Consider the following 25422-nt stretch of genomic DNA (forward strand, 5'->3'; position numbering starts at 1 on the left):
AATTTGTTTCAATTGACTCTGATCAGTTCTTTTATGTGCAGAAAGGAGTGGCCTTTGATCAACACATAATGTTAGTTCCAGTGATCTATCTCATAGATAAAAAAGGAAGAGCTTTTTTACAGTAAAAGACTTCCCATATTAGCTCCCATATTACCCAACTGAAACTTTTTTTTTTCTTTTACTGACTTTCTAGAACAGGAAACTACCAATGGCGGGCTACATGACTCCCTTACTATAATTCCTTTGCAGGATACTTGCTTACGGCTGACCCCTTCCTAAAAAAGCTAAGCTAACCGTGTTATGTCTCATTATACTGTTCAGACGATAATGACCGAAGAGGACGTGAGATGAATGATGATGGCCATCAGACATTAGAAAAAAAAAGTACTGTTGGGTATTTTTTCTGGATCAAAATCAGACTCGTATTTTTATTAAATGAGAAACCAGGTCTCATAAATCTAAACCACATTCCTAACATACACATATATATTTCTAAAACAATAATATTGGACTTTCAAAGTTCATAAACTTTACAACTTTACTAATATGCAATTCATGATAAAAAAACAGGATTATTATACAATGGGACATGTGACCTTCATTATTATCAACATTCTTCATTATATCAACATCAACATTATAAACAACATGCTCTTTACGCGTTTCGCACTACTTGTTGCACCAGTAAAAACACCATATTTGTGTTTTATTAAAATAGATCATTGAACATAATAATAAAAAGTTTGGCACTCACATTAACTACAAACATAATAGTACTATAAATTTCACTTATATCAAGAATCATATATATTCTAGAATTATCCAAGCTCAGTCAGAAGCTTTTACTGCTTGTCTCTTATTCTTGCAGCAAACATAACAGCCATGAAAGCCAAAATTTGCATCTGTTACTCCTTAGGATCTGAATCACTGGCTGTTCCTCCTCCCTCCCTGATGTGACGATAGATTTCTGTATAAATGTTTTTATGATTTATTGAAGCCAATGCCAACAGGAAAATGCATCAGCTTTGTAAAGGAATGTGAAAATATAATAAACACCACCAAATATAATAAATAACAGATGAATACAATGTAAGGGTCACTGATATAGCGTATAGTGTGAGATATTGCAGCCGTTGTTGTTCTGATCATTGAATGGGTGGGAGCAGGAATGCTGCTAATAAGCTGCTTTGTATTAGTAGCGCTGCTGAGCAGACATGGGCAGGGGATTGCAATTCTCAACTTTTGCTGATCTAAAGAAGCCCTAAATTTCCGCTATCCTTATAGGATGTGGGATTTGATTTGGTTCCAGCACACGCTCACTCTACCGCAGCTTCTCCCACACCGAGGGACTGGACAGAGTCATGTGACAAGAGACTGGAGTCTATTCAGGAATGAGCTTGACCAACATTGTCCTAGAAGTAGCTGTAGGATGGTTTTAGACAGGACGGGCCTTGGGTAAATATACAATGGGGCCACCAATGCACAGCATCCCATGCCATTTTGGCAATTGAGGCCCTGGACAAAGTTGACTGATGCTGAATAATGAATTACTCCCTGCACATTCAAAGATCTGGAACAAGAGTGTAAATCAGAGTGAAGTTAGAGATCCTTAACTGAACCTGTCATCGTGTTTTTCATGTTAAGAGCAGAATGCTAAGTACTGGGGTAAGTGTAACACTTCCAGGTATTTATTACCTCCCACCGAGATCACAGTACTCCCTCCGACAATACTTTAATCGTCTTTGTTCAGGCTAGGTTCCCCAGGTTCCCCTCCCTCAGGGATGACAGAATCATGAAACTCCCGATGCAATTTATGGCTGTGCTACAAAAATCTGAAATGCGTCAGTTCCTGCTGCAGCTTCTTGCCTTGTGATTTACTACAAAGCTACAATGTTGCAGCCTGATCACTGGGGAAGGAGAGAGTGAGGAAATCTTCCTCCTCTCTGCAGCAGACTTGTGACATCATCTCAGCCTAGGTAAAGTCTCTGGTGCTCATGGAAGCCTTGTTGATAAAAGTAGAAGGTTTCAATGAGAAATGATCCTGTGGTACATTGCAACGTGTCGGCTGTTTATCCTTGCAGAGTTCTAAGGTTACGGTTACGAAAGGGTCCACTTAAAAATATTTTATATTGGGCCTGCGAATGTGACAGCTTTTGTGACAGCTAGGGCTTTAGTATTTCCGGGATAGGAAGTAAATGATGATGGCACCCCTTCATTTCACCTATAGATTACCCAAGGCCACCATTGACCACCATTGGGTCATCCACCGTCATTGGTGTCTTCATTCTCCATATACCGTATTTTTCGCCGTATAAGACGCTCCGGAATATAAGACGCACCCAACCAATTTTAAAGGAGGAAAATCTAGAAAAAAAAGATTCTGAAAGATTATTCCCCTTCTGATCACTCATGTGCCATTCATACCGGTATTCCCCTTCCACTAACTTTTCCCCCCCAGTTTTGGGGAAGAAAAAGTGCGTCTTATACGGCAAAAAATACGGTATACCATTGCATTCCTCATTGGCATTTACCGATGATCGTCTGCAGCAATATGAATAGAGGATTGCCTGGGATTGTTCTTTCATTTCATTTAAGTGTCAGAGAAATGACTGTAATTTCAGACACTTTAGGTGACATTAAACGATAAGGTTTATCGTCACGCATTCCGCAAGGGTTGTGTGACAGGTTTTGACAGCGACGCAGGATTGACGGTGACAAGGTTTTAACAAACATGACATAATTGCAATTCAATCCCCCAGAAACACGCATGTAGGACACATAAAGTGACATGAACACGGAACACGTCTGTTCACACGTATGTTTTCCTGTTTTAGGGATTAGGAGGAATAAACAGCCTGCCATGTTTCCAAAGTCAGATTAAAAGTGCTCTGACATTCCTATACCATTGTTCTGGGTCTGTGACTCCCGAGCATTGAAGGCAGATACAGTAAGGAAGCTTGCATTTTCATAAATGTTTATTGATATACTTGTTATACCTGATGGGATCAGTAGATTTTAAAGATTGGTCTCTCAGCCAAATTTATTTAAAAAAATAAATCCATAGCTGTCCTGTGCAGTACTTCCTTGCTGCCACAAGATGTCCTCTGTTTCTGGCCGGAGTGACACCTACATCCCTCAACCCAGAAGACTGAGGACAATACTGTGAGTGCCGTCTCCGCTTCCCTTGAAGAAGCTAGAAGGCGAAGCGTATTGGTGCAGGGTCTGGAGTTGGATTTTAGGTGAAACTTTGGGAGCAGCCATTGCTGATTTGAAGGTGCAGATCTGGGTCCCTATCTGGGTCTACTTATCACTGACCATTGACTCCAATGCTGAAGATCTAGGGGCTCTATTTAAAAAATAATTCCTCTGAAATTTGCTTTCATGTCATTTCTTGATCTGTCACCTAGTAGCCACTTGTCAAAGTGCACAGCTGTCACAATAGGAAATGTTATATGTATAAATGAAAATTTTAAGCAAATTGATTTCCGACTGTGAACCTCTTTTGGTTGTTATCTTTTTTTTTCTTTTCTTTCTTACATTTTGTTTACCATGTTTTCTTTTGTATCTGTTTTATTATTTTATTTTATTGTACTGTTTTATTGTTACTGTTATTGTACTGTTTAAAAAAGTCTCAAAGTCTCAGGTGAATATTTTGCTTCTGTACCCCCCAATGTTATTTATAATCCTTCAAGCCAACAGAACCGACAGTCATTGTTTCCCAATGAGAAATGTACTAAAGTATCCTCATTTATTCCACTGTTGCTGGAAATGACTACTAGCGACTGCTTCCACCAGCAGTATTGATCATGTGTACAAAGCTTAATTGTGCAGAATTAGGGTTCACGTTAATCTGGACACTGAGCATAGCTGACTGAGCGTGTCATACGTAATGTGCAGATCACTAACCGGCAGGAAACATGTCTATTGCAGATGGCGGTGATCCATCCCTACTGTGCGATTAAGAAGGAGGAAGAAGCTTGCAAGGTGAAGATCCGGAGGTATGAGCTGGAGATGTGGAATGATTCTGTGCCAGGTAAGAGCCTTCATTGCTGTATATCAAATAAAGCAAAACATGATCTTTTTAATGAATGTCAATACAGGTAGTCCCCGAGTTACATACGGGATAGGAACTGTAGGTTTGTTCTTAAGTTGAATTTGTATGTAAGTCGGAGCAGGTACATTATTTTAATAAATGCAATTAGGACGGATGTTTGTCTCCACATATTAGACAGCGTGGTGTCAGTTACTGTATAAAATCATCACTGTGACCTAATCATAAACAAAGCAAGAAAAAAAAATGGAGCCTAGACATTCATTAACTTCTGGAGCAAGCTGTGCTTTATTATGCAAAAAGAAACAACTGCAGAGTTTGTCTTGGTCAGTAAAGAGTTACAAGAGCTTGAAGAAGAGCTCAGTCTCAGCTTTGTTTAGCAAAAGATTTCTTCTGCAAGTCATGCAAACCAACCCCTCCCCCCATCAAGCCTCTGTCCTGCACTCGAGCAAGCAGGGAAGCCCCCTTCGTATCTAGGAGTCGCCGATCGCTCACCACACCATATTAACTGAAGGAGCTGCCCCAGGCCGACTTTTGTTCCCAATCCCACTGGCTCCAGAACATGTCCACTACCCACAGCCGCTTTAAAGGTAACCCAAATTACCATAAGCCTTTGGAAGATTCCCACCTGAGATAGTTCTCTCTTCTGCCACACACAACTTACAGATGCCCTCAGAGGATCCCAACCATCACCCCAAGCAAACCATTTTTTGGGGGGTGGGCAGGAGGAAAACTTGCCCCTATTCCCTCCTTCCTCCCCGTTTTAACACCTAACCACACTTTTTCCAAAATTCTAAGCTGTCCTGACCTCTTACCTTCAACCTATCCTAACCCTCCTCCCATAATCCACCACCTCCTGCTTTCCCTAGCCCCTGGTCATGTCTGCCCTTCCTCCATTTGGCAGCATGCATGGCATACGCAGCCTCCTGGGATATATGATGCAAGTATCTCAGTAGGTAGTAGGGTTTCCCCTTCCCCCCCCAAGATTTCCTTCGGCCCTTTGCCCATGTGGTATCTTTCATCTATATTTGCCCACAGCATTGAACATCAATTTTCATTATGGATCTTTGACAACATCAATCAATTTTTGTCTCCAATCATTACAAAGTCATTTCATCTACAAATGAGCAAAAATATTGTGCGCTGTTTATTCTTATGCAGCGATTCCCCGGAGGTCAGGGATTAAACCAAATACTCTCCTCGTACAGATTTACTGGGAGATAAAAGGCCATTTGTGTAATAGTCATTATTTATCACATTCATTAGTGAGCTGGATTAACCTGTGTGAGAGATTGTGTTCATTCTCCAAACACATAAAGTTTGGTTTAAGACGCCGGTCCAGCTCCAGATGCTGACAGATTTTATTTGTTCCACATTTGCAATTACAGCACTTTTATTTTTTGACAGGGAGCATTATCTTTTGATGTCACTAATAAACTACATATTTTTAGATGAAATTAAATAAGATATTCAATGTACCTGTGTTTAAATTAATACATTTTACAAGCACTTGGAAAAGATGATATTTAGACCTCCAAAATAATATATTTTACACAAAGCTAATTTCAGTCAAAAATCTTCACATCTCTTAGTGGAAGGTTCCAAACACTGCATCTTTGCTGCTCTTTTTACCTCCAAGAAAAGTTTAACATAAAAACAAACAGAAATACAAAAACAATCCACCAAAACAGGGGGTAAGTATATGGAACATAATGTTTCAACTTACGCGTTTCGCTCAACAAATAACATCATCAACCTGATAATGTTCCCGTGTCTGTAATCCAAATTAGGAGAGGAGCCGGGGTGACAACTCTGCTCCTCTACAGATGAAGTACAAAGAGCAAGCATTGTCCCTCTAGGACAGGATAGGGATGGTTTTAGAGAAGGGCAAATGGGCAAGTGCCCAGGTCCTTCAACCTTTTCCTGGGTTACAACTCACAGGAGAAGAAAAGCTAGAAATTTGTGGCAGCATGTTACATAAAAGCAAGGGGAAAGCCTAAAAATGGCCACGCAGCCATCACATCTAAGTACAAGTCACCTGCAATGTTACATTTATGGATTCAGATACAGCTTAGAGTCATTTAGACCAATGCACTGCAGGAATGCAAACATTTTGGCACACATTGCATATCAATGGCACCCCAACACACCTCCTCCGCACACACATGGTGCAACACTACCAGGACTGGCAATTGCCCACTGTCTCCAGGGACTCCACTGACAGAATGGCACAGGGTGCAGGCAGGTTTCTAAATCTGTCCTTCTTGCACAAAGCAATGCATTACAGTGCACTTTGGGGATTATTGCAGCCAAATAATATTAAAGGACTTCTAAACAAAATCAGTATTTTACCATGGCACATGGGTTTAAATGAACCCTTAATGTGGTTGGTTCAGCTGGCATTGGGAGGTCATTATAAGGTCTGAACATAACTGGTCACATTTTGTTATTCCTTGATTAACTATGGGGTAAATGTTCAATGACAATCTGGTGAAATATGAAATATGGAAATCATCTGCTCAATAAATGAACAAAAAAAATTTGGAGGTTAAAACAGTAACAATATAGCCCGATAATACTGAACCCCAAAGTTTCCTCTATATTAGGGAAAGGATTCAGCTGATTGCTTTTGCCATTCCCCTTTTGATGCCGTCAGTAACAGCAAACTCTGAGCCGGCATCCAAAACAGTAAAATCCTAAAATGTACTTTTTTAATCTCCCCAGAATAATTTACATTCACTTTGATCTATTTCAGTGCATCAAAATAAACACAAAATTTAAAATATGTGATATCGCTCTCCCAAAGGGAGAATATCAGCGAACGGGTCCTAATTTTGGCAATGAACGCAGTGGGAACGAAGCGTTTATTCCTGACAAAACTCCAAGGGATGCATTCCTGCTTCTCTGACTATTCGTGCATAATAATATGAAATAGAGAAGAGTTTGGGTATGAAATACACATCGTATTTATAGATCCCTGTAATACTCATAGGTCTATGGTGTTTATGGCAGCATTGCAGAAAGAGGTAACAACAGTGTTCAGGTGCCGCAGTTCTACGGACTCCGAACCCCAACCTTTTAAAGGTGAATTACAATTAAAAATTGTGAGTAGGCAGGATTTTTATTGGGACAGGTGATGTCCCTTCTGGAATAAAACATACTTACCTGCCTGATCACAATCTCTTTGTACATTATGCTTATGCAAATCAGTGTAGGATTTGGAGATGTATCTGAATGAACTTTTGCATGCATGGATGGGGGTTACGTCATTCTCTCCTGGCCAATAAAGATGGCCAAAGATCTTGAACCCAAACAAAAGACCAGGTGACCTTAGCAGGACCTGCAATGGAATAAGGACAGGTGAGTGTAATTAAAATAATGCAGTCGGGCAGGTAAGGTTATTTTATTCCCATCATTAAAACATAGGCAATATTATTCAAAATAATCTGTCCACAGTCCTTGTCCCACTTACCTTTCTGCCCTTATAAAAAATACCCCCCCTAGCTGCTCTCTTTGCTCCTCCAATGACCTACTAATGACTTCCTCACTTGCACGGCTCCAAGACTTTTCTAGAGCTGCCCCGACTCTCTGGAATGGTCTTCCTCGTCCTATCAGCTTGCTCCTACTTTCTGCTCATTTGAAAGAGCCCTTAAAACCCAACGCTTACCCTCACCTACCCGTCTTCTGTCTTAAACCTTACTACCTCCACCATTCCATATCCCCTCCTATTGTGTGATACTTCCCCCACCTCCTAGATTGTAAGCTCTTCGGGGCAGGGTCCTCTCCTCCTCCTGTGTCACTGTCTGTATCTGTCTGTACAATTGATGTACAATGCTGCATAATAATATAATAATAAAAAAAAAGTCAATAGATTCAAGTGTAAGAAATTACAATGAAATATATTAGTCCAATGTAATGCAACTGTCGCTTTAGGAAATGGTGCAACTCACCTGTCTCTTCTGCAATAAAGAACCCCCACCCTCACAATTTGTTATTTCTAATAATTAGTTCCCTGATGGCTGCCATTGCAAACTCTCATTCTGTAAATATTAATTTTTCATCTCATTGGGCCTTATTTATAAAAAGCATCCCCCCTACTATTGTGTGATACTTCCCTCACCTCTTAGATTGTAAGCTCTTTGGGGCAGGGTCCTCTCCTCCTCCTGTGTTACTGTCTGTCATTTCCAGCCCCTTAGTAATGTACAACTCTACTTAATATGGTGGTGCTATATAAATACTGTTTATTAATAATAACAATAATAATAATAATAATATTATTTATTGATTCCTGCTGCTCCCATAGAAAGAGACGCACCAGATGGAGAACAGTACTGGAAATGTGCGATCCCAATCAAATTGCTCATGTATACCTGGAGAAAGGGAAGGGGGTCCCTAAAGCTTCATACACCCGTCATATGATTCTCAAATAGAATCTTAAATTGTAAGCTCTTCTCGGCAGGGTCCTCTCTTCCTCCTATTTCACCGTCTATATCTGTCTGTCATTTGCAACTCCTATGTAATGTACAGCGCTGTGTTATATGTTGGTGCTATATAATTACTGTTTAATAATAAGGAATTCAGATTGATCACCCATAAAGGTGAATTATTACCTTGCAAGGAATAAATCGCTTAGCTCAATATATAGAAGAATTTCATTTGAACTGTGAATATCCAATTATGTACAAATTATTCTAAAAACAACATTTTTCTCTTGCACATGTTTAATTGAAGTCAGCAGAGCATCATATCACCTATTGGACAAAGTGAAGGATCCCGTGCAGGGTGATAATTCGCTTTGCTATGTGAACAGCCTGCGTTCCTTTAGTAAATATCTGGATCGGAAATTAAAGCTGTGTGATTTTTGCACAACACAAACACATAAAGTGCAGAGTTGGATCCGTCCGGCATTCTCCCCCCCCCAAGGATTTGTAAGGTCCCGGCTGTTTGTTTTCAGGAGTTGTACAAATTAACAATGTTTAGTCATCTTTTATTAATTAAACTTCCAACCTATTGTACTGCCGGCCAGGCCAGACCAGAATTACAACAAACAAATCTCCATCTGTTTATGTTAAAAGATTTTTTTCCATGTCGGATGACAAATACAGATTTCCAAATAGGAAAGAAAATTGGATTTTGAGTTCTTATTAATTCAAAAAGAGAAATCGCTCAGATTGGAATGAGACAGCCCAGTTTCAGGTTTGTTCCCATTGCAGATTTTTTTTGGGTTTGTCGTAACGAAGGAGAATTCCATTTTCTTGCTCTGAAGTTATTTATTAGGAGCTGTGCAGAGTCAGATTTGTCTGGGACAGTGTTTGCCCCCCACCCTTGGCAGGACCCAGGAAAGCCAGCCAAAAACCAAAACAAACCACAAATATTCAGAAATGTAAAAACTAAAACTTACATTTATTCAGCTTTGGCTTTCTTTGCCAATCCGCCATCAAAATTATAAAAACTTTACTGTTTTCATTACATTCTGTATATTATAGTATAATATTAATATATTACAATAATAATTTTATATTACTATATTTTTATTATTTTGGACCCATTGGATCTTTGTACTTTCCTATGCAATTCAGACAAATCATATCTGGGCCAGCAGGGTGCTGTATATAATATATATTAATATATATATATATATATATATATATATATATATATATATATATATATATATATATATATTAATATACCAATATACCCAAGGTAAAACCCAAATGGGATGCTGAGTTATGATTGGAAGAACTGATGAAGACTGAAATCCAATAAATTGGATGGTCCAGGGACTGTCAGGCTGGGGGGGGGGGACTAGGTAATGTTGGATGTCCTCCAGCTAGGGAATAGGACAGGCTCTAACTTGCTGCAGCTTCTATTGTGCATTGTGAGAAGCTCCAAGTGTGCAGTGATATTGGAGAAACCAATTTCAGTCCAACTTCAAATTTCAGAGTCAACACAACTGTACAAAATGCTGGAGGACAGATTTAATAAAGGGGAGGCTGGATGGCATTTTTTAATGAAGGGGGTACAAGGTGGATTTAATACAAAGAAGGCTAGATAGAAGATTTAACAAAGGGGGTAGAGGGCAGATCTAATGAACGGGAAGGTGGTGGACATATTTATTGAAATATTGGTAAAGGTAGTGAGTCTCATTAAATTCTATGAAGTCCTGCACATCCATACTCCGTGGGGAGCATTAGGAGCCAATCAGATCTGCTGCAGTGACAAGGAGCATCCTGATAGGAGGAGAGCAGAGTGAGCAGTGGGATGAGCTTCTGCTGCTCTGTCACTGTCCAATATTAGGCTGAGGATGTAAGATTGACCGAATGTATTTACCTAAAGCAGAACTAAAGTATAAAAATAAAACATTGCAACTGGCAAGGTCCTTAATTGCAGAAGGCAAAGGCAATGTCCCCCTAAAAAATAGACTTACCTGCTTGATCACAATATTTTACTTACAATCCCCTATCCTCGCTCCATTATGGTGACCTCTTTCTTTATATGGTCTTCTTCTTGGTGTCGGATCTTTGGCCATCTTGATTGGGATGATTTAACAGAAGATCAAATATGTTTTAATGAATTTATTGATAGGGAGGGGTGAGTGCAAAGCAATGGGCTCATCACTCAGCTGCTTCTACTGTCACTGTCCAATCCCAGGATATGCAAGGAACAAGATCATGAAACAAATTCACTTTAGATATCTTTTAATATTTTGATCGCCTAAAAGACAAAATCTGGAGTTCCTATTTGTTGCTCCATGTACCATGTGAACGTACTTGGTGTATGTACACCGGATCAAGCCGACTCGATTCCCTATTTAACGTTTCATGAGCTGAAGGTATTTTAAGTATTTAGAAGACATAAATAAGAGCTTTAAAATGTTCCTGTCCTTTGTGTTTATCATTGAGGGTTTACAGCCGTATTAAAGTGTTTGACTTTCAGTGAATTAGGCAGCGGCACATTGGAGAGCAATCACAGTAGCTGTGCAACCGTGAAAGATGAAGACACGTTTTTTTTCTGAACCATTAAATTAAAAATAGATGATAGCCCCCCACCCCCCACCATCCGTTCTTATAATTCTGGAGTGAGAGGTCACACTGGAGTGCTTTGCTCTCTGCAGTATTGTTTCCAGATATAGATTTCCTATTCTAGATCATTAAACGTTCATAATAACCAGTTACCTTCCCCTATGGGTTGGCCATGACCCCAACTTCCCACACCACCGATGTGTCCAAAAATAAAACTAATCACACTTACGTAAAAGTGTAAAAGTCGTAACTTCAAAACATTTTAAATGATACCAGAGGAAAAAGCTTTGATGGGGTTGCATAAGTGTACACACCCTGACACTAATACATTGTTGAAGCACCTATTGATGAATTCCAGCATTCACTCTTCTTGGGTCGGAGTATCAGCATGGCGCATCTTGGCTTGCCAATATTTGCCCACTCTTCCTTGCAAAATGCCTCCAAATCTCTCAGATTGCAGGGCATCTCCCCACAGATTTTCTTTTAGATTTAGGTCTGGGCTCTGGGTGGGCCATTCCAAAACTTAGGGTGAAGCCCTTTGTTGGTTTGGATGCATGATTGGGGTCATTGTTTTGTTGAATGGTAAAAATCCTCTTCATTTTCATCTTTCTAGCTGACGTCTAGTGGTTGTGGGCCAAAAGTGACTTGGATTTGGGTTTGCTCATAATTCTCTTCACCTTGACTAAAGCCCCAGTTTCAGAGCAATCCCAAAGCATGATACTGTCATCACCATTCTTCACCATGGCAAATGCAAGGGCAACGTGTGCAAATGTGTTAAGGTTTTCCAGGCTCCTGGACACATAATAGCAGTTAACTATGTGTGCCTGAGAGCCGTAATCCACACAGGTTCAGACTGTGCTGTTCCAGAAAGTCTTTGAAAAATGTTTGCATAGCCAGTATCACGTCCATGGCTATGGAGGTGGCAAACAAAACCTGGTTTCTGCGTGAAGAGTTTGAGAAAACTTGCAGCAATACTGCTACCACCAGCTTCCTGCAAACAAAAATTGTTCAATTCATTGTTAACCATTTTTTGCAAGCAGTTTTAAGCTGTAAAACCATTTGTAAAGATCTTTGACCTTGAACCTTATGTTTATCTGTCTCATTTGCTGTCTGCCTGGAGATCAACTTTAAAATGAAATCCTATCACATGAATAATGTTGTAGAATAAGCAGAGTGCTAAGTGCAACAAAATACCATTTCCTTTCTATTAATATTTATGACCCCCTCCCCATTCCACTATATGACAACATACAGTAGAACCAAACCTGCTGTGCTGCTGCCCCCCATGCTGGTGACTGCTGTGCACATTTATGTCGCCTTGCAGCAACAATATATTATCTGTGGTCACATGGCGTGCCATTAGACTAAATACCTGTAATTTGGATGGAAGTGTTTACCAATTACCTGCATGGCTCGTTACAACATTTCCGGACAATTGTTGAAGGATGCGGCATGTAAACAGCTTCAGCTGGAGCAGAAAGCAACATCGCAATTAGCGTTCCTGTGGAATAACACCACATTGCAGGTTATCAAACCCAGCCAGCATTCAATGGCAGCTATGCTGCAAAGGTTTTCCTAATGATAGTAAAATGAATACTGGAAACAACACAAATTGTATCTTGTAACACAAAAGGGGATCAAGCTATTATTCACAGGGTAGTACTGGTGTTCTAATGAGTAGTGAGCAAAGCGACTTGGATTTGCTCCACAGTGCTCCAAAGATTATATATAGCGTGGAGATTTACCGTTTCTATTATCCTCCCTAGAATATTTAATTGGTTCATCCAGTAACCATCCAATGTTTCAATTTTTTATAATATGCAAGAGTATTCTTCTTTTGCAAACAAGTTCTACTTTTTGTGCCAGTCCAATGGCTTTTGCAAGGCTGAGATGATGTTATCAGTCTGCTGCAAAAAGGAGGAACAATTTTCTTAGTCTACTTTCTCCCAATGATCAGACTGCAACTTTGTAGCAGGTGACAAGGTTAGAGGCTGAAACAGATCTGTGCAGGTCTGATATTTGTAAGGTCATGTTCACAATGGTGGTGAGGTTGCGGTGCATTTACAGCTTCTTCATGCCAAAGAATCGCCACCTCTCAGAAGACATGGTAAAGGCTACCGCAGCAGCTACATAGAGAATGCATAGGGGCTTACAGCTGCCAGCTGTCAAATGGGCAGATGTTTCTTAAAGAACCAGGAGAACGAATGGCTGACAACTTGCCAACCGCTAGAAGCCGCATGGGATTGCTTGATCCAGAGGCTGGACTGGACCTGAACCCAACAATGCAAAGGACTCATCATCACTGAGCTAACATGAAACTTGAACAAAGATGGCTCTCGCATATTGTCAGAGGGAAAGTTCATGCTCTAAATTTTGTTGGAACCCAAACCAATTAGGAAGCTTAAAAAACCCATCAGATAACTTGCACAATTTATATCCATTTTTTAATCTGACCAATTGAGGTTCTTTTGATATCCATAATTTCTGGTACAATCTATGTGTCTCCAACCTCATTCAAAATGACCAGCCCAGAGATAAATAATTGTTATATTACAACTTGGTGGAGGTGGTATTTACAAACCTTGCAAGAATAGGTCATAATGAGACAGCAGAGATGGGTGGCATACCTATGTTTGGTCTCTGTAGGGGTGGACTGCTCAACAAACCATGCATGGTCAGCTTTCTCCTGTGACCATGGCAGATTTGCCTCCTCTACACATTAGAGATAGGTCACCAGGTACTGCCAATGTTTAAGGTACACAGGAAAATGTTTCCTTTATGGATGTGTTTGCATGTTCTTCAAGGAGGATGAAGTCCGCAAGAAAAATATAGGCAGTTGACACATCTCTGTGAACTGTTGTCTGATTCCCCGTGGATTCTTGGGCATAGTTTGGGGGATTTTGGATTCACAATGGGTAACTGTTTGCCCAGGAATCAGACAAAGGAATAGTCTGACTGCCTGAATCATAACCTAAATAAGAAACCTCCAATATTGATGTCCAACATGTTTGCATTTCTGCTTTTCAGATCTGCCCAAGTTTATTATTTGCCCCCTATTAAAAAATTTGGTGATAGTAGTGGACCAAGCCTGCATAATGTTTGCATGGAAAGCCAAATAGGACACTATAAAAGGGAATGTCTCAGCAAGGATATCCATGGCAGAATCACAAGAAATCATAAAAAAGAAAACAGATTTAAAAATATTGACTTTTGGAATCGCATTAACATGTATACCCTCAGCCTAGATACAAATGTAGTTCATCTATAAATCCAGGGGCCTGGCCATCTCCCCACCAGGCACTCCATGATTGCAGAATTTCACATTTGCTCTTTGATCAGATTAAGCATTGAGCAAAGGATATTGTGATTGTCCCTCTTGATGAGCAGGAGCTGCTTTTCAGAGAAACTTCATGAATTTTTCATTGATGTTTAAACGCCCACCACGGACACCCAGCGATGACAGATTAGAGTTCTCCCAGAGCGCAGGCTGGAAAATCAGCAAACTTATCATTTTAATGTCTCATGTCAAACGACTGAATTAAAAGCCAAGGAAGAAGCAGGAGATTGGCCCCTGGGGACCGACCCTCCTTCCCCTCCTAGATTTTGTTTTCATTCCTTTTCATTTTTCAACAGCAACCTCAGTCTTGGATTGAAAGGGAGCTACATATATTTATAAATGATCTGTATGAGTGACAAGAAAAGATAAAATTAGGCAAATAGATATAGGACCAGTGCAAATACTTGTGTAGAACACAGGATTTTTAGTTTCTAATAAACCTTCACAGGTACTTTGTAAAATCTAATGTAGACCAGTGTTTCCCAACCAAGGTCTGGGGGTTCCTGGGGGTTCCTTGAGCAATGAGCAGTTTGTACCCCTCAGGGCAGTATAAGTGGCACCAATGATCTTTTTGGCTATCTGTAAGGGTGACATTCTTCCCAATGGCCAGCAATGTAAGAGGAATTCTTCCCACTGACCACCACACTAATATACTGTGAGCTGTGGCTATAGGAATTATAGATGGGGTTCCCTGAAGACCTGAAAGTTATTTCAAAGGTTCCCCCATGTTAAAAATGTCAACAAACATGGGTGTAGGGCATGGACCTAGAAGTCTTTCAGTAATTTTGGAAGACCTTTTCTGAGCAGTAACTTTGCATTAGTAAAGGTGTATGAGATGCTTAGGATTTGTTTTTTGCAATCTGTAGAATACCAGAAGTAAGAGACCATTGTTGAATCAATGATCTTAAGATCATTGATCTCATAGGCCATCTATGGGTACTATTGCCTAAGGAAGGGAAGGGACACAGGCCACTACAGAGCATACAGATATATGTATTTGTACTTGTAGTGTTGGATAGAGTGGTAAAGAGTTTGTCTACATATCTACTTGGAATAGGACAAGGGCATTTCGTAACCAAGCCAAAGAGCAACCTCAACCTTTTAGCCGTGACCTACTTCACCTGCATAGGTTGCCCTTTTCTGCACTCACCTCCTCTTGAACTTCCCAAGGTGGCATCTTCTTCTGCTTAATACTTGGTTTAGGTCTGTATCTATTGTGTAAAGTCAACTATCTACAGTCAAATTGCAAACCCACAAGGCTCAAGATCTTACAGAGGTCTCCTCCTTCAGGCATTAGATCCTTTATCTGTCAGCTGTTATGGCTTGTGTTAAGTCATGTTTTTATGACTCATACCACCTTGTATGACCATGCTCATAATCAATAACCAAACCAGAACAACTAAAATCCTCATAGCTACATGTCTATAACACATGGTCCTTCTGCTCCAGCATATATCCAATGCCACAGTTTCTTCCCCAATGCACCCAGAAATCATCCAGGCAGGATTACTAAAATGGCCTTAATATAACCCAAAAGCAAGGTTTGGAAGGATTAATAAAAAGTTAATGAATTATACTTGCAATGGGAATGGTAAAATCACTTCAGTATATTACAACCTGACTCAGGTTTCACCATTTTAGCTTACTCAGGAGATAATAATATCTGGAAAGGAAGATATTTAAAATATACTGCATACATATAAAAATGTTGGTTTGTGAACTAGTTATAAGTTTATAGGATCTCTTTTACCTGTAGCATCACATCAATTCAAGGTGGTAGAATTATAGTAAATTGATCTGCATGGTGCACTTTTTTGGATCACTTACCAGTCTACATTTGGGTATGCCACCAACTTTTGCCTCCTGCCAGTGAGTACACATGCCAATAGGTGTCTACTAGATACAAAAATGGCACATCACATGGACTTAATATCATTTCACAACATTTTAACTTGCCATGTCAATACAAGGACATCATCCAATCATGGTAAGCCTTTTGGCAAGGCAACTTCCAAACTTCCAAATCAGCAAAAAAATCCTTAAATTCCAAACTACTGCAGGATCAAGGTTTTCTTCCTATTACTTACCGTCATTAAATACTTTACATAGCAACTTAGTTAGTCAGGTTGGAAAAAGACATAAGTCTTATAAATTCAACCGCTAGGGAAATAAACATATCCCATAAAACCCTATGGCCATTATTGACCCAGATGAAGCCAAAAAAACCCTTATAACCCCCTGGTTCAATTTGCTCCAACAGGGGAGAAACAATATTTCCTGGTCCTGTGAGGCAATTGGATGTTCCCTGGATCAGCAGTCTCTGTTATCTTTACTTTAAAGCCTTAATCCCCAGTTATATTCTGTGCTTCTAGAAATCATCCAGCTTTTTCTTAAAGCAGTCTATAGAAACTACTTCCTGAGGGAGCTGATTCCACATTTTCACAGACCTTACAGTGAAGAATCCCTTCCTTATCCGGAGATTAAACTTTTTTCCTCCAGATGCAAAGAGCGCCCCCTTGTGCTTTGTAATGATCTCAAAGTGAACAATGGAGAAGAGAGTTCTCTATATGGAGCCTTTATATATTTATACAGGCTGATCATATCCCCACTTATACGTCTCTTCTCAAGGGAGAATAGATTCAGTTCAGCTAATCTCTCCTCATAGCTGAGCTCCTCCATTCCTTTTATTAGTTTAGTTGTCCTTCTCTGCACTCTCTCCAATCCCACAATGTCCTTCTTGTGAACTGGGGCCCAAAACTGGACTGCATATTCCAGATGTGGTGTGACCAATGCTTTGTACAGGGGCAGGATTATGTATCCATCTCTGCAGTCTATTCCTCTTTTATTACAAGAAAGTACTTTACTAGCTTTAGATATTGCAGCTTGGCATTGCATGTTATTATGAAGTCTATGATCTACCAGAACCCCCAGATCCTTTACCAGCATAAGTCTTCTTAGTGCATGTTGGTGAGCCTGCAATTCAAGGATAGGAGTTGTTTTCCTTATTGAGCACCAGAAATACCTTGCATCTCATAATGTTATCTCTCTCCTATCAATAAATCAATACTGCAATTTTTGCGTGATACCTATAGTTTAAAGTACATTTAAGCACAAACATTTAAACTTAAACATATTGATTGATTTTCAATTTTTTAAAAACCAATATAAGCCCTGGTGATCCTTCTATAAAATCTCCTGTCTGGGCACCTATACTTACATCATTATCACCTTCACACTTTGACTTCCATTGGAAATTACAATTGACTATTGTGCCGCACTTTATACCTTGCCATGTAGCCATCACTGGAGTGTAAACATGAAAAGGGATTGCATCAAGGCTGCAGGAGATCAGCGGCACTGGGATGCAAATGCTGAATGAGAAATGGTAATGATATATCCAAAGTTTTACAAGGAGGTAAAACGACTTGCAATTACCAATGCTCATATATTTCTTATATAAAGTGTCCACAAACACACAAGTGGCTTTAGTGCATGACGCCATTTTTATGCCCGTGTGCAGTCAGTGCTGGACATCTGAATGTGTAAAATATATGTTCTGCTATTGAATGTGGCCCATCCCTGGGCTCTGCTTTCTCTCAGTACAGACATATTACACAAATCTTCCCAAGGACTGAATGGGAGGTGAGCAGGGAAGGGAAGTGCTGATAACTTGCAGTCTGAGGTTACTAGGAGATGGAACAGCAAACCCTGGAGAGGACTTGGCACCCAGTCAAATATTACAGCATTAGCACTTCCAGCTACAGAAATACCATTTATTTCAAGGAGAGCGCAGAATAATGTAATAACTTCAGATAAAGTCTCTTCAAGCCTAGAGAAATGGAGATGCAGTCTGTCCACCTAGGCAAGGGTGGCTTACAATACATAAGCAGATATCCGGATAATACAGAAATAATTCCAATTATTGCACATTTTGCAAATCATCATTGTGTGGATCGGATTGCTTGTTACAGGTGGTTCGGAGGTTCACTACTTCCTTTCCAAGCCTCCCTAACAAAACCAAACTTCCCCATCTCCCCATTCCCAATACAACATCAAACACCAACTTTCTGGATAAAATTGGCCATATCAGCCGCTTTATATTTAACCATACAACTTTATTATCCTAACAATGCAAAACCCCGTACATTACAAAAAAATTAATAACTTTAACCTTTTATTAATAATCCTCTACCATATTGACCTCCTACACTGTTGTAATCTTCAAAAGGATCTCTCTTGACCAATCCAGCCCTTAGGGTCTGCACCACCATAACTTGTGGCCCTCAGCCGCAACACAGGCTTGAGGACAAAACCACCCCTGTAGCCCTCTAAGCACAATTTTCACACCATCATTTTAAAGATTTCTACTTTTATTACATCATAAAGAGACCCCAACACCTAAAATGGGTTATTACACCGGAAAAACATGATATTACCATGATCTCATCAATACTGACCTCAACTGCCACCACTCCTTATCGCCCCCCAAAAACATACAACGGCTAGGTGGGAGAGAAGCATCCTTTACCAAACGCACTCTATCCAAATGGATCTATCCCCAAATTCTGCTCCAATACTCCTATTTAACCCCTCAGGCCATTAAACCCCCCAAAATGCCCCTTCCAATCACCTGACCTTCCACCTTCCCACACTTATACTAACTTTTAACTTTCAAGCCCCCCTGCCCCTGTTCATGCCGGTCCTTCCAATACCCTCATTGCACTTTCTGAACCAACAGCTTTAGCCGCATGCCCAGGGATTCAATAAAAAATGTAAATGACTGAATTCTGAATTACTTTAGAGAATGCACCTTCTGTCAGGACAACTTACTTCATCCGTGAGGTCAAGGCTAGCCAACTATGGAAGTTTATCTGTAGAGTCTGTTAACAAGCAAATATTATGTTGTCATTGTAAAAACATTGCAGTTAATTCCATATTTAACTTGCTTTTAGAGCAGTCGTGTAACCACAAAATATTTGGTCTCAGCTCTAGAATAAACAAGCATTGTTTAAATACAAAATGCAAGAGTACTCTTACTTGAGGACATTGCAGGGTAACAACAATATATGCCAGCATGGTGACAATATTTCCTAATAGCACCCTCTTAGCACTCATGCATTGCAATGTGCTGCTTTGGGTTATATAGTTACATAGTAGGTTGGATTAAAAAAAGACATAGGTCCATCAAGTACAACCACCAGGGAAATAATCATATCCCAGATATAAAACCCTATAAGACATAGTTGGTCTAGAGGAAGGCAAAAAAAACCCCGTACAATTTGCTTCAACAAGGAAAAAAAATTCCTTCCTGATCCCATGAGGCAATCGGATGTTCCCTGGATCAGCAGTCTCTGTTATTTATACTTTAAAGCTTTAATCCCCAGTTATATTCTGTGCATCTAGAAATCATCCAGCTTTTCCTTATAGCAATCTATAGAACTTGCTGAAACTACTTCCTGAGGGAGCCGATTCAACATTTTCTCAGACCTTACAGTGAAGAATCCCTTCCTTATCCGGAGATTAAACTTCTTTTCCTCCTGACACAAAGAGCGCACCCTTGTGCTTTGTAATGACCTCAAAGTGAATAATTGGGAAGAGAGTTCTCTAAATGGACCATTTATATATTTATACAGGGTGATCATATCCCCCTTATACGTCTCTTCTCAAGGGAGAATAGATTCAGTTCAGCTAATTTCTCCTCATAGCGGAGCTCCTCCATTCCTTTTATTAGTTTAGTTGCCCTTCTCTGCACTTTCTCCAATCCCACAATGTCCTTTTTGTGAACTGGTGCCCAAAACTGGACTGCATATTCCAGATGTGGTCTGACCAATGCTTTGTACAGAGGCAGGATTATGTTTCCATCTCTGCAGTCTATTCCTCTATTATTACAAGAAAGTACTTTACTAGCTTTAGTTGATAGGCAGCATTTTGAAATTAATTGGTATTTCTGCAGCACATAGATATAAATGTGTTCTGAATCTTGTACTCCGTGTATTTCTTCCAGATCAGCTCTTCCTACTTTGTGTAGGGTGACCGGTCTTGTATCCCCCACCCCCTTCTGTATTAGTTAGACCCCAAGCATGGCTTTGCACCCAACACTGGGATAATGGAACTGTTACTTTTAAAGAGCAATGGCTAGGATTGTGAGAGAGTGTATTTATATCCTTTGTAGCTACTAAGACTGCTTAAACTGCTCGAAGCTTTATTGCCCCAGCCGAAGCCACTCTGCTGCTCCCAAGAGTAATGATAACTGCTGCGAATAGGTAATAAATGAGGCCGGCATCACAATGGCCATTAGTACAGGTGGCCTTTCATTAATCTATAATGCACATCAAGCACATTAGTAATAGGGCAGCATGGTGGGCTTTGTAACACTAGGTCCCAGGTTCAAATCTCAGCCATAGTAGTATCTGCATGGAGTTTGCAGGTTCTCCCCGTGTTTGCGTGTGTTTCCTCCAGGTACTTCGGTTTCCTCCTACTTTCCAAACACATGCAGTTAGATTAATTGGCTTCCTCACAAATTGATGTTAGACTGTGTTAATAATATAACTATGGTAAGGACAATAAATTGTGAGCCCCTTAGTTTGTCCCAGCTTTTGCTTGTTTTATTCAGTAAACAATCATTGATGGTTTTTAATGTTGCATTTCCTGCGATCCCAGTGTTGTAATTTTGTGTTATATTGCAGCACTGCACCAAGCTGAGACAGACATCTGCATTTATCCCCCCCATCCAATACTATTTTCTGGCCTTAAATCACCAAAATATACGAAAAATAGAGGCTGAAATTTGTCAGGGGTGATTTACGGAGGGCCGGGTGCCATTTGGTAATGCATTGTGCACTTAGTGCGGATTGGGAACAGGCGGTATGTACTGCAGACTGGAGGGGGCTGTGCGGCCCTTTGCTCAGCGGGAGGAGGGAGCGAAGTGATTCCACCATACGACTCTATTAGAGAAAACACCAGCTGCTTTCTCATTACACTGAGTAACTTGAAATGCCTGAGGTTCTACTCTGCTCATTTATGATAACAGAGCCATCAATCCACGCAGAGCTGACCAATCAGGACAGGTCATTTGCTGTCATGATCTATCTACATAAAACCAACTCTGCAGCAATCTGCTGAATATTTATCTAACCCGACGCCTGCTTATCAATCAATATCAAACAAATTGAACAAACGAGAACATGATATATTTTCAGAACATCACAAAAAAAAGAAAGCGTTCTATTTATTCTGCTGCAGAGCTAGGCGTGTTATTGTGAGTTGTTACATTTTGCATTACTTTTCATAGAGACCATACAATTGAATTTTTAATTTATTATATTAGGATCAATTTTAACACCGCCAAGGATTTTTATTTTTAAAGCTGATCTCCAGCTCCAGATTTACAGATTGCTTATAATAAGCTTTGCATCTACAAATGCCCCAAGTTCAACGCAACACAAAACACAATACTGCATTTTTGCAGTGATTTGTATAGATTGGGCTAAATATTATATACCCAAAGGGCAAATATAACCCCCACCTGTTATAAGCTGGAAGGGTAATCTGATGCTTCTCATGCACTCTCCTTAGCCTTGCATACCTAGGGATGGCACAAGATGTTCCAGACAGTGAAATGGCTGGAGTGCCAAGAGTGATCACAGGTTTTGCTGGGCAACGGATCTGAAAGCCAACAGAATTGTAGGATCAGGAGGCAGCAGAAAGAAAAGTCAACTTTCAAGGCTAAAAGTAGGATGGAATTTGTGTCAGGTCATGAGAAGCGCCAACCCTCCCGTACCAGGACAAGAATTATTAACTAAACATAGATACAGTTAGGTACCTTAGCTAAAAGTGCACAGCCAAAGTAGATAAACTGCATACAGCATCCTGGGATGGGTACCATACCAAAACATGAGCGGAAGCCATATTATAAAAATATTCTTTACAGATAGATAGTATCATTGATCAAATCATGAAGACCTAGCATGTCTATTGAAGATAGTGCTGGTGTACAATAGAGGCAGTGGCTGATACTGCCAATAGTGTCCCCTGTGCAGAATTGACGTTGTCCAACCTCTTCTCCACTAACCCCGTACCCTCATCATTGAAGAACTGAAAGAAGGAAGTGGTGTCCGGGCAGGAGATGGTATCCTCCATGCTGGCCAATCATGGAATCCTTCTATATTCAGAAAAATCCTACAGGCTAGGGAAATCATTCTCTATGCCTGCCAATCCTGGAATCCCCCTGTGCTCAATAACCTCCTACAGGCTGGGGAAGTCATCCTTCAGGCATGGCCATGCTCCATGTTGGCCATCAGCAGCCTCGTACAGGCTGGAAAAGTCAACCTCCATGCCGCCAATCCTTGAATCCCCCCATGCTCATCAACCTTCTCCTATTTCCAGCCTTTGGGCCCCCTCTTTTACTATGTCACCCACAAGACCACTGAGTGGCTGATGCCTGATGCCCTTTCACCCAATCTGGAGCCACTGAATCCATGCAGAGGGACCAACTGCTCTGATAGAACCTTAGAATGCATTTTGCATATTGGAGCTTCATGATAAGCCGGTGTTAAGGGTCCTGAAGCCGGGCAAGAGGGATCCTTGGTCACCTGGTCCATGTACGCGTCTGCACCTGGTTCTAGAGAGCAGAGGTGTTCCATTTAGAGAATCAGTTGCAGACTGCTGAGCTCAGTGGCTTTCCATAGCCTGAATGGAAAGGAGATCCAGAGACAACTGATTAAGAGAAATGTTTTTGCAAAGTTTTCTTTGTGACTTGTTCTTTGTATTGCTACGTTAGTAAGTGCTACTAAAGCCGTAGTTAGAATCCCAGCTGAGCCACTGTTTGCCTTGTTGTTTTTTGTGCTAAATAAAGAACCCAACCAGGAGCCTGGACTTTGTTTTTTTGAAAAATTGACCTCGTGCTGCCTCATTGAACAAGTGCAAGCCTGTTGTCATAAACAATCCCCCACAGCAAGATCACAACTTGAATCACATTTGAAAATACAAAATTAGGACTCTGTAGCAAAAGGCAAAGTTCCAGTCAAAGTTCTAAGCAAAGATCATCAAAAAGTTACAGAAAAGAATTTGAAACTGCTGATTAAATCACACAATGCAAGTCCCTATATACCTTTGGGGACTATGTGAAGGCTCAGCACGGGAGGCTGATGGAGGTCAGCAGGTAAATATCCAAGGAAAGATTTCAGCTATCCAACCAGATGCCCCTGGAGAGTATTTCCCTATATATAGCACAAAGCTCCAATAAAGGACAAATAACAATAAAGGAAGCTGCAAAGCAGCTAATTTTGTCACAACATTTATTAGAAAATTCCAAAACTATGTCAAAGCAATGAACAAGACATTAAAAAAATGACAGGTGATACAGATAGCGGAACACTTCTACATATAGTCTGGTCATGTCCCAAACTCAGGCCATTTTGGGTGAAGGTTAGGGACATTATGCAGAAGTCCACTGACCTTCCAATACCTGATGACTAGTGTTGGTGTTTGAATTCGGATAGACCTGATGTGTTAAAAAAAAAAATGGTAAAGTAATTTATTGAATGTGTGTGATTAGTGTAACTAACTTTTATTTTTTTACAGGTTATCCCACAATGACAGGATCAATCTTTCTGTCAGTGTGGGATCCCCGGGCACTATGGAATAAATGGGGACAAGTCTCCCCATTTATCACCTTTAGTACTCTGTGATTGGCTGAGGAAAGGTTAAACTGTGATGACAGCTCAAGCGTCATCGGGATTTTCCTTTCCCCAGCCAATCACAGAGCACTAGAGGTGAATGAATGGGGAGACTTGTCCCCATTTAGCCCCTAGTGTCGGGGATCTTCACAATGACTGCGTCTGTGGCTGACAGCTTTTTTATTTGTGTTTATAGTTTAATGTACAGAGACTATTGTCACAGAACAATCCATGATCACTGAAGGACCGTACACACAATAGATAGCGAACGATCGTCACCCAATCAGATCCACTGGGGCGGTTGTTTGTTTCCAGTGACATTTCTCGATCATCGGCGTCATTGTGCACTTTTTTTTTAACAATTATCAGGCGATCGGTTGTTAGTCATATGTTTCTAACGATAATTATTGCATTAGTTTTCTAATGACAATTATTGCACGTGCGTACGTAGCCTTAGTTATTCCTGTATTATCTTTTTCTACACTGCCGTTATAGTTTACCATTGTTTAAAACTAAAATAAATAAAAAACGTGTCATAGGTGTGAAAGATAAGACATGATGATTGCAAATATAAATTGTATGTAGGCTTCATGTGTTCTTTACATGAAAGAGTTTAATTCACACTTTCCTGAAGCCCTTTCACTGTGTCAGAAAGATATTTCTCCATATTATATTATTAAATTCTGTATTGTTATATATTAATATATACAGGTAAAAGAGATCAGCATGACCTTTGCACCTTAAACAGTATTTATGTCGTCAACATATTAGGCAGCGCTGTACAATAAATACGGGTTGCAATCTAGGAGGTGGGGGAAGTATCACACAATAGAAGAGGGATATGGAATGTTGGGTGAGGATTTAGGAGACAGAAGAAGAGGGGTAGGTGAGTTTGAAAAGATGGGATTTAAGGGCTCTTTTAAATGTGCAGAAAGTAGGAGCAAGCCTGATAGGATGAGGAGACCATTCCAGAGATTCGGGGCAGCTCTGTAAATGTCTTGGAGCCGTGCGTGTGATGAGGTTATGAGTGAGGAAATCAGTAGTAGGTCATTGGAGGAGCAAAAAGAGTGGCTAGGGGTATTTTTCTATCAGGGCAGAAAGGTAAGTGGGACAAAAGCTGTGGAGGGATTTGAAAGCAAAGCACAGGAGCTTGGATTTGATTCTAAGGTGAAATGGAAGCCAATGAAGAGAACTACAAAGAGAGGCAGCAGAAGAGGAGTGGTGGGAAGGCTGTGTATGGGGTAGGTAGGTAGGTGGGTAGGAAGGCTGTGTATGGGGTAGGTAGGTGGGAAGGCTGTGTATGGAGTAGGTAGGTTTGGAAGGCTGTGTATG

The 25422-nt window shown here is 40.3% G+C and overlaps 1 protein-coding gene across 4 annotated transcripts in view; it reads left to right on the forward strand.

The window, feature by feature from the left end:
- ADCYAP1R1 (ADCYAP receptor type I) overlaps positions 1-25422 on the forward strand; it is a 117879-nt gene that overhangs the window by 49777 nt on the left and 42680 nt on the right. For all 4 annotated transcript variants that reach the window (XM_072412984.1, XM_072412985.1, XM_072412986.1 and 1 more), the window contains exon 3: positions 3931-4033. In XM_072412984.1, the coding sequence (XP_072269085.1) occupies positions 3931-4033 (103 nt within the window). The remainder of the gene's footprint in view (positions 1-3930; positions 4034-25422) is intronic.

Source organism: Pyxicephalus adspersus, chromosome 5, assembly GCF_032062135.1.
Source record: "Pyxicephalus adspersus chromosome 5, UCB_Pads_2.0, whole genome shotgun sequence".
NCBI lineage: Eukaryota > Metazoa > Chordata > Amphibia > Anura > Pyxicephalidae > Pyxicephalus > Pyxicephalus adspersus.